At 38.6% G+C, this 11,258-nt stretch overlaps 1 protein-coding gene across 3 annotated transcripts in view; it reads left to right on the top strand.

Moving 5' to 3' along the window:
- Positions 1–8,222, top strand: part of st6galnac5a (ST6 (alpha-N-acetyl-neuraminyl-2,3-beta-galactosyl-1,3)-N-acetylgalactosaminide alpha-2,6-sialyltransferase 5a) — a 71,251-nt gene extending 63,029 nt beyond the window's left edge. For 2 of the 3 annotated variants that reach the window (XM_085389315.1, XM_085389314.1), the window contains one exon: positions 7,862–8,222. In XM_085389315.1, coding sequence (XP_085245441.1) covers positions 7,862–8,111 — 250 coding nt within the window. In that variant the 3' untranslated portion in view covers positions 8,112–8,222. The remainder of the gene's footprint in view (positions 1–7,861) is intronic. The other variant, XR_014908476.1, reaches the window with a different exon arrangement.
- Positions 8,223–11,258: the final 3,036 nt, after the last annotated feature.

Raw genomic sequence — 11,258 nt, forward strand, 5'->3', positions numbered from 1 at the left:
AAGTCCTTTCGAGTCTTTAAAAAAAAAAAACGAAAAAAGAATGTTGCAGTTATGCTAAATGTAAATATTAGACCATGTAATTTTTAAATCTGTGTTTTTCTCAACACATGACAAAATAGTGAACTTAGAAAATATACACAAATTGTGAAATTGCACCTCTTTAAAATGCAGCTCAATTAAACTTAGCTCCAAGGATAATTTTCACCGACAGTTCTGAGATAAGCTGCATGTTATTCTTGGATGTGGTTGTAGGACCAGCTTTAAAATCGCATGACAAAAAATATCATACACATTAAAAAAAAACTGTATCACCAACGTAGCCTGGAAAACATTTGCTAGTTAGATGAAGTCAGCTATCTCATTGTAGCATATTTATATTCATATTTATAATCATACGGTTGTTGGAGTGAGTGCATACACTCATGAAAGTTTAGTAACTTCAGGTCACTGCAACAAGCCCAGGTGCAGTTTACCGACGGATGGGTGCAGGACCTTGAAATGCACCGTGTAGAACGAAAGACCATCGTACGTATCATAAGTTTACCAGTCTCACAAATTGTCGTCATAAATACACATTCGTTAACCGTTTATTAATAGGACCTTTGAGCTCAAGGGTAATTAATTAGTAGTGGAAATAATTTCTGGTACGCGTTACAGAAATGTAGCAGTGACAATAGTACTGTATGTTGTAATCGCACTGGGCAATTAGTGATACAAAACAACTGTTTTATCCTGTGAATAAAAGTATATGTTTTTGTCAATGTACCATAATAACAGAGGAGAAACGCAATATTGTGTCAGGACAATTCACTATTTATGCACAATAAACAAAGGAGCATAGCGCGACCATTTCTGTTCAGCGCCAGACTTGCTTGTAACCTATATCACTAATTATGTTATGAAAATGACGTATTAACTACTACAAAACTCTGACCTTTGTGGAAATGCTTGGAGCAGACTAACCTGTGAGCTGGAGTGTTCTGGGACGTTATATTTGATCTTTGAATGGCTGCAATCCAGGCCACCCGTCGCGTCTTTGTTACTTCGGAAACATGGCTCGAACAATTTCTCTTCAACGACGTAATCCGATAACAACCGATCTCTTTACCCGTCGGCTTCCCGTGGCTGTCATGCGACCGGCTATTGCAGTTAATAATACAACAGCTTCTTGACATTTTTGTGTTTCTTTTTATCGCTGTGTGACTGATTTCAATTGAAAGCCTGCGTGCGCTAGTACCTCTTGCCACGAGTTCCCAGAATCCTTTGCGGTTTTACCCCTGAATGACGTCACATTTTCAATCTCTATATAATATGCATGTTAAATTTTATATTTGGGGTGAAATATCAAGTCTTTTCAAGTAAACCGGTTCAAGTCCAATTCAAGTCCCAGGTCATTGGTGTAAAAGTCCAAGTCAAGTCACAAGTCTTAGAACATTTTTTCAAGTCAAGTCTAAAGTCATAAAAGTAATGACTCGAGTCTGACTCGAGTCCAAGTCATGTGACTCGAGTCCACGTGAAAAGACCCAGGAAAACCGAGTTAACGATAAAAACGAAAACAAAATAACGCTGAAAACCCTGAAAGCCATACATTTCACACCTGAGCCTCAACTCTCGCGCCCGGTACCAAACGACTCACGGACCAGTACCGGTCCGAGGCCCGGGTGTTGGGGACCGCTGTGATAAGGAACATTACAGCATTGTTCTATGATGTGTTGACTTTTCATAAGATGAAAGGATGTAAAAAGGTTAAACTTTGTGTAATTGCATTTTTAATTAATTAATTTAATTAGCCTATTAAGGGCTAATTATGCAATTAAAATAGTAAAGAAGCATATAAATTATTCCAACTTTGAGATTTTTCTTCGTTGCAGCAAAATTATTAAATAATTCATTCATTAATAGAAAGAAGTAAATTAATTCTAGCAAATGCAACAGATGCAAGCCAAATTAGATGTTAAAAAAAGTGTATCAATGCATCAATACTGTAGATTCACAGTACAGGGAACTTTCAGAGAAGCGCTCTCATCCTGATGGTCCTCTATAGGAGAAATGAACTACAGGGAGTGCAGAATTATTAGGCAAATGAGTATTTTGTCCACATCATCCTCTTCATGCATGTTGTCTTACTCCAAGCTGTATAGGCTCGAAAGCCTACTACCAATTAAGCATATTAGGTGATGTGCATCTCTGTAATGAGAAGGGGTGTGGTCTAATGACATCAACACCCTATATCAGGTGTGCATAATTATTAGGCAACGTCCTTTCCTTTGGCATGGTGGGTCAAAAGAAGGACTTGACAGGCTCAGAAAAGTCAAAAATAGTGAGATATCTTGCAGAGGGATGCAGCAGTCTCAAAATTGCAAAGCTTCTGAAGCGTGATCATCGAACAATCAAGCGTTTCATTCAAAATAGTCAACAGGGTCGCAAGAAGCGTGTGGAAAAACCGAGGCGCAAAATAACTGCCCATGAACTGAGAAAAGTCAAGCGTGCAGCTGCCAAGATGCCACTTGCCACCAGTTTGGCCATATTTCAGAGCTGCAACATCACTGGAGTGCCCAAAAGCACAAGGTGTGCAATACTCAGAGACATGGCCAAGGTAAGAAAGGCTGAAAGACGACCACCACTGAACAAGACACACAAGCTGAAACGTCAAGACTGGGCCAAGAAATATCTCAAGACTGGTTTTTCTAAGGTTTTATGGACTGATGAAATGAGAGTGAGTCTTGATGGGCCAGATGGATGGGCCCGTGGCTGGATTGGTAAAGGGCAGAGAGCTCCAGTCCGACTCAGACGCCAGCAAGGTGGAGGTGGAGTACTGGTTTGGGCTGGTATCATCAAAGATGAGCTTGTGGGGCCTTTTCGGGTTGAGGATGGAGTCAAGCTCAACTCCCAGTCCTACTGCCAGTTTCTGGAAGACACCTTCTTCAAGCAGTGGTACAGGAAGAAGTCTGCATCCTTCAAGAAAAACATGATTTCCATGCAGGACAATGCTCCATCACACGCGTCCAAGTACTCCACAGCGTGGCTGGCAAGAAAGGGTATAAAAGAAGAAAAACTAATGACATGGCCACCTTGTTCACCTGATCTGAACCCCATTGAGAACCTGTGGTCCATCATCAAATGTGAGATTTACAAGGAGGGAAAACAGTACACCTCTCTGAACAGTGTCTGGGAGGCTGTGGTTGCTGCTGCACGCAATGTTGATGGTGAACAGATCAAAACACTGACAGAATCCATGGATGGCAGGCTTTTGAGTGTCCTTGCAAAGAAAGGTGGCTATATTGGTCGCTGATTTGTTTTTGTTTTGTTTTTGAATGTCAGAAATGTATATTTGTGAATGTGGAGATGTTATATTGGTTTCACTGGTAAAAATAAATAATTGAAATGGGTATATATTTGTTTTTTGTTAAGTTGCCTAATAATTATGCACAGTAATAGTCACCTGCACACACAGATATCCCCCTAAAATAGCTAAAACTAAAAACAAACTAAAAACTACTTCCAGAAACATTCAGCTTTGATATTAATGAGTTTTTTGGGTTCATTGAGAACATGGTTGTTGTTCAATAATAAAATTATTCCTCAAAAATACAACTTGCCTAATAATTCTGCACTCCCTGTATGGGTTATGCAGCAGTTTGTGAATCCCTCTTGATTCTGGCAACCAAATTAACCAGCCTTGTTAGCAGAGTTTAATGGTTTGAATTATAGCTCACGTCTCATTGGTCTCAGCCTGTGCTTTAATTGGGGGATTTTATTGAACAGGGAACAAATCTTATTAGATTTCTCAATAAAAAAGAACAAACTGTAAAATGTTCTGTATATCTTTGTCCTTGGCTGTGATTGCTTAAAGAATATTTTTTTTATTTTGGGTTTTAGCACAAATTCAATATAGACAATAACGACGAGGGTGTGCTGCTGTTTCATTTCTTTGAGCAATCATTGGCCTAAGCCAATATTTAGCGTGTCTCTTAGTTTACATCATGACTGCAGTCAGTCGATTTTTACTGAATGCGATGCTACTGAGAATTTAAAAGTGTACCTCAAATGCCATGTGAGATTCACTTTATTGACATTCAAGTGTGTGTATAAATATATAACGCTAAAGCATTAATAAATAACTAACAAATATAAATAATGCATGAATTGTAATATTAAAATATTCCTTACTATTCCTTCAGTGCTGCCTTTTCTGTTATATAACTTTTTTCAGTCGTAAGATGCAGGGGAATTTTTTTTTACTTTGTTAAATTGCTGCTACATGCTGTTTATGGACTGCTTTTAAAATGCCCACCTTTCCTTTTTTTTCCCCAAAGGAACACTTCTTTCTAAAAACAAATTGATTCTTAAAAAAAATGTAAGTCAATTTTGGGGCTTGTGATTTTTACACAGTGGCCAGATTTCTAAAAGTATTTTTTTTGTTTGTTTTTTTTTTTAAATAAATGATTGATCATAGTGGTGAAGTACATTTCCCCACATTTTAAGGTGTTTTTAGAACTCACAGTTTTTATTGCACTCCCAGCGTGTGCAGAGAAGCTGGGGAACAATATGAAACCCTCCCTGTTAGGCTTTCATGACAATGTTGTTCATGACAACGCTGAACAACTTCTGTTACACAAAAGTTTCAGTGTTGTGCAAGACAACTGGAAACAAAAAAAATTAAAAGGATACATCTGCCACTGAGATTATAAAAGCAGAAGGGGTTCAGAACTAATTATTTTCCTGATCTTACAAAAAAATTATATAATACAGTTGAAAATTTTCATTTTACTGTTGCAGTTTTTTAACTGAAACAGAACTAACAAAGCCAGCACCCTTGTCTTTTCATGCTATTAAAGCATTTCGAGTGATGTAAACCAGCGCTATCATTTGCTCAGCAGTTGCAATATCTTACAAACTCACATTTAAAATGTATCACGGTCAGAAATGCATACAAGTCCAAGACTCAAATTTGATTTGAGCTCACACTGAATAGAAAAATGGGCAGATGTGGAAAAAATCTAATGGCATAATGATTAATATATGAAGATAAATTGCTCTATGGACGTGATGACTAGCGTAGGTGAAAATGCTAAAATGCCTCATTAATATTTCAGCAGAATCTCAGCTATTATGACAGATGTGTGTGAAGAAGTGATTTAACACTGGGCAAAATTCAGAAATGAAAATTGTTTGAAATACACAAACAGGAAGTCTACTGTCAATGGAAAATTGTATTTAGTAGTCAGTATAATCTTTTAGTGATATAAGTTTGCATATGGTAGAATACTGCATGTAGTTATTTGTATTAGAAAATATTCAACCATGTATACTTAGAGGCATATAATTAATTGTGTGTGATCTCTAACAGGCTGCAGGCTTGGGGTGCATCCCAGGAATGCACCCCCACGTCTGGGAGCATGAGAGCTCATACCTTGTTTTATTGTTTTACGGCAGGATTAACGTAGCTATGTCTGTTTTAGTTTAAGTGCTTCTTTACATATAGATGAACTGCTGGACTTCCTCACCATGTTATCTAGGGTGGGGGAGACTACCCCCTTTCCTGACCAAGGATGTACCTTTTGTGCTCTCATGACCCTTTGATCAGCAGGACACACACACACACACACACACACACACACACACACACACACACACACACACACCTACACACACACACACACACACCTACTGAAGTATAAATAAAGATTGGGGCAGTTTCTTAGTGCGAGTCTCAGTCTGGAGGCTGCCCTTGCTAGCAAGAAGTTCTGTGTGTTTCTCTTCTCTGAGTCTTTACTGAAGAAGTGTTTTAGAATATTTTCCCTAACATCTACTTTCTTCACCATCTAATTTAATTTAAATGAAAATCTGTGCAGTTAATCTGCAAAGGAAAATTAAGTTGAAAAATCATTAACACCATTAAGGCTGGGTTTTCCAATTTTAGAAACAGAATACGGTGCAGAGTATTTGCTACACTGTTATAACACAATAATATGTTGTCAGCTTTGTGAGAGCAGTTTGTTTGGCTCACTCTTTGTTCAAGCTTACAATGCCCTTGTGTATAAAGAAATATTTTACTAGCCTGTTAAAGAAAGAATTCGCCCTGACCTCAAGTACATCCGACACTTCAGAGCATTCGGGGTCTACAATGTTGTGCAAAGCCTCAAACCAGAAGGCTGTAATGCTGTTTACTAAGAAACAGAACATGCAAGTTTCAACATATTTTGGGCATGTATGGTGTTGTGTACTTCTACTTTTAAAAAAGAAAGACATAGATGTTCTTTCTAGATGCTCCAGCTCCTCCCACAGTCCAAAGATGCGCAAGTTAAGTTAGCAATTCTATATTCTTTCTAAATTGGTGTGAATATGAGCATGAATGTTTGTCTGCCTCTCTTTGCCAGCTTTGAGACAGACTGGTCCTATGACCTTCAGACCCTCTTGTGCTATGACAGCTTAAACAAAAATCAATTGAAGGAAGTGGTTAATCTGTCTGAGAAATCAAAGACATTCTATGCTAAAGTTTGTGTAAAGAGTGGAGGGGAAAGTGTAACCTTGTAATATTCTAACACTGTAACATTTATTTCTACCTGGTTCTATAGTAGAATCATTTTGGCCACTACCAGGACAGTGTGGGATTTTGGCAAGTTGAAGACACCTAAGATTGTTTGTAACAGTGCAGGTGGGGAAAAGAATTACCTACTAAATCACGTAGTAATTTATATTGCAAGCGCCAGTAGGTGTTACTTTGTGCAGGCTGTGATCAGCCTTATGTACCATGAAACTTCTTTTTTGCAACCAGTGAAACAACCTGCAATGTAAGAAAACACCAGCAAATACAAAAGTGCTGCAAAAGCACACAAAACACAACAGAAGTGTTTTTGGGGGAGACGATGATTGGATGCAACAGTTGCAGAAGTGACAAGCTAACAGTAAACAGCTAATAGCAAACATGTATTTAAGGTATTATAAGAATTTACATTTACAACAAATACTCTGCTGCTTTTAACTGTGTCTCAGCGCAGTCTGTCACTTCACTGGGTGTTCTGTCATGTTATTGTGTCCCCAGAAACACTGCTGTTGTGTTTTCTGTAGGGTTTTTTTTTTTTTTTATTTAGACAGTGTTTTGTTCAACTTCTGTAGTGTTTTGAGTGCTTTTACAGCATTTTTGCTCCGGGCCACTGTACACTGAAGTCAACCCCGTCCATCCACAAGTCAAAATGTTGGATTGTTATCTCAAAATTTACACTTGTAATTCAAAACTGAGAAAATAACTTATCTCTGCTAAATTGTGGCAAAAAGCGTATTTTTTTCAGTCACGCTTCTATATTTTTCACTTCAATCTTTTAAAGCACTTTAAAGCGCATTTATTGTAGTGAATCTCATTGTACGTCTTTTCTCTCTTTACACTAATCTCCCCCACTGTCGCCAACTGGATCCTTGCCGGGTTTCTGTCTATACAACTGCAATGTCTTTACTTTACAAAGTAATCCCAGGTGCCCTGCAATGTCTGTTGAATGATAAATAAAACTGAACTCAGTTGGATTTGAATGAAATGTTGATATATGAAGTGCCATGAACTTAAACCAAGCACAAGAGACTTATTATTCATGTTCAAACAAAGCTGCTGCTTTTAGCTTTTTTTCTTTGCTTGGCTTTTCCGCTCACTCTTCAGCAGCAGATGGCATTTAAAAAGTCATAAAAACTAGTTACATTTAGCTGTGTGGGCCGTGCAAACCTCAAACAAATGAATGCAGATCAGTCTCTCTCCCTCACCTTGAAATGAAAAATGCATTCTGGTGTCACATGAACCTCTGTGACTCATTAAAGTGGTTTTAAATGTCAACAGTCTCTTCCCTCTCCCTCTCTCTTTCCATCACTGCAGGGAGCCTCAGAACCACTCTGTCCCCTATCACTACTATGAGCCACGTGGCCCAGATGAGTGCGCTATGTACATTTCTCATGAGCGTGGGCGACGGGGCAGTCACCACCGCTTTATAACAGAGAAGCGCGTCTTCGCCAACTGGGCACGGACATTTGACATCCATTTCTACCAGCCGGACTGGAGCCCCCCGCCTCTCCCAGCCAACCGGACGCTTGAGGGGACAGTCACTGCAGCTCCGCTGAAGACGTGACTTTTGTGGGGTTAAAGAAAATGCTTTAGAAATTTGTGTAAGGACTGTAAAGATTTGCATTCAGGGGGTGCGGCACCCTTGAAACAACGAATAAAACATGAAGGAAAATTAGTCATTACAGATGAAAACAGATGCAGCTCCAGCAGTGTTTTGTTTACTGTGGTGAACCAATTCAAACTTGAACAATCCTCACTGAAAGCCTTGTAAAGTGAGGTAATACAAGAAGGCAACATCATTACACACTCTGCTCATGATGCATGCTTGCAATGTCTTACTGTGGACTCTCTAGCTCGTCGTGTATATGTGTGTGTGTATGCATATCTTTACTAGAGGGATCACAGGGGATATAAACTTGAGTCTGGTCTATCAACAAAGTCACTGTTGAATCGTGGATCTGTGCAGGATTCGCTGAAGGATTCGTGGAAAGAAAAATACCATTAGAATGTTTTGAAATCTTGCTACTGGAGGCAGTGCAAGGTGAATACAAATAATGGTGTAGCTCGAGTTAAATTTGGCTATTTGAAAGTGCGAACAGTCACTGTTCAGGTGTGATATTGCTCTGCATTTTTCAAAGATTGGGGAGGTCAAGTTGAATGAGATTTGTTAGACCTCCCATGTCACACAACAAAGGCTCAGACACCTTCAAAGCGTTTTTATAAATCACTTCCCTGACTCATTTAGGCTGCCTTTCAGATGTGTGCATTATGAGCTCACCCTAACTCAAATGTCCCGATGTCGCACAGTCTGGCTGAATGACAAGCGTGTACTGGTAGGTTTTATCCTGTGCGTATGTGTGTGTGTGCACCTCCTCTGGTGCCAGATGTATGTATCATAAGGCTTTGTTGGCTCCTGTCACCAGTTAATAGTGAGATCATATAGCTACCAGCTGGGTGTAAATGCACAACCATGTCACACAAGACAGGTAGGAAATTAGGATCGAGGACAGGGATGCAGGAGCAGCTATCCATCCAACTGTGTATCTGCTGCCAGGTCTGAAAGCCCATATCAACAAGAAGGAGAATTACACCGTTTCAATGAATGCTGGGTTTTCTTTTTACTTTTTTTTTTTTTTTAATTAAACTGGTGAGTATGTAATGTGTCACTCTCTTGTTCTCATTTACATACATATACACTCTCCTCTTGTTTAATACAATATATAGTACATGTAGATTCCTGCTCTTGATTTTCCATCCCTCCTTTCTTGATCCATGAATAAGAATCTGGCATCGATCAGGATAAAGCAATGAGACGTGGGGTTATCTTAATGATACATCCTGGTGCTAAGTCCCTATTGATTTTACTCTCATCTCTGTAATGTGAGTAATGAGAGCAGAGATGCTGTGGGTCAGATACATGGGTGCTCGCACCATGAGGGCATGTTTCACATTACATTTCCTCGGCGGAGACAAAGACACAACTGCTTCTCATACATCATGAACAGCTGCTGCAGGGTCTGCTGCCAGGCTGAGAGTGCTTCTAACTTTGTACTGCAGCGAGAATCTGGATGTTTTTTTTCTTTTCTGGAGAGATGTTCACTCATCCATCAATGACAGTGTTATTTGTGTCTGTTAGCAATATGGTAATTAGTTGAATATTTTTATTTTTTTCGCCTAATTAAACAAATCATGCTGTGTAGGTTTGCAAATACTCACTCTTTCCATTATAGAAGATCGCTTTGGTTTAGAAAATGCAAGAAAACAGTGAAAAATGCTCATCTAAATTACCCAGGCTACCGTGATATTTCCTGATTGTCCAAAATCTGAAGATTTTTATCAAACAGCGATAAAATCCTGAGAAAGAAGCAAATCTCCACCAGTGGTATTTTTGATATCTTTGCTTCATAAATAACTTAAATAGTTTGACACTTTGGAAGATCTGATTATTCCCTTTCTTGCAGAAAGTTAGATGAAAAGACTGTTACCTCTCTCGTGGCTGTAGCCGGTTAGCGTAGCACAAGCTGAAAGTCAAATGTAAAAAGAAAATAATAATAATAAAAGCCATCTGCGCTACTATTTGTTTTGTGGTAGTCAAACGAAACATACAGATGCAAGTCTTAACAGTATCCTCACTCCCCCTGTATAAGCATGAATGGTATCAATCTTGTTGTCTGTAAAATCTGTTGTTAGTTTTATGTTGACCAGTTGACTAATCGTTTGAAAACTCAGTAAAGCACCATTTATCGGTAGCTTTGTTGTAAACTAAGTGCTGTAAATGCAGGGGAAAAAATGGAAACTATTTTTGGTACTTGTGTTCAGCAGTGACCAGGAGGGGAAGATGATGTATGTAGGCTGTGTGGAGGCGAGAGAGTCAGTGATTCACCTTCACCCTTGAGTGACGGCAGCTGCCATTTTCACTTTTCAATCTTGTTCTTCCTGTCTGGTTGTGACATCAGGCTGTGTCATACTGAAATAATAATGAAACACGGGACTAGCTACAAGGCTCTCTCATTACTCCCCAGAGCTACAAATAGATTCTTGACCATGTTCATAACTGAGTGTGGGAGCATTTTTTTGTGTTTGAAAATTGCACTGTACTGCCATCTCATAGAAGATGAGGAATATAAATCAAGCTGACAAAGAAAAGGGAATTGAAATATGCAGTAAAAGGACAATTTAGTTATTAGACTGTGGAGCTTTTACCAGATCAATAAAATCTGCTTAATTCATATTGGGATGATAAAAAGCTCATTGCATTCTCTAATACTCAGAAATATTAACATAACAGAACTGTAATTAAAAATCTTCATCTGAAGTCAGATGTTATACAGTTGTTTTGTCACTAAACAGGATATGCAGGCTTTTAGATTTTTTATATCATATAGAACAAGAAGCGCCCTGAGAGTGCAAACCTCTGCCAAGGCAGCTTTCTCTCTGGGCAGGATCTACTTTTAAAGGAATCCTATTAAATTGTGGATATATTTATTTAATTTTATTTGTTCCTTTTAAATGTACTTTAAAATGGAGTGGGTGTAAAATTTATTGTTTGTAGTGCAGTAAAAATAACACGTTATGGGGTCAACTTGAAAGAAAGGCAGATCTGAAATGTGACAGTGGGATCAGAGGTCATTATATAGGACATTATTTGGATATTTTCATGCAAACTGCAATGTGATATTTAGAATCCCCATATATCATTCCCCTATATACC

Source organism: Rhamphochromis longiceps, linkage group LG18, assembly GCF_057381845.1.
Source record: "Rhamphochromis longiceps isolate RC_006_pf linkage group LG18, R_longiceps_female_GT1.1, whole genome shotgun sequence".
NCBI classification, from domain to species: Eukaryota; Metazoa; Chordata; class Actinopteri; order Cichliformes; family Cichlidae; genus Rhamphochromis; species Rhamphochromis longiceps.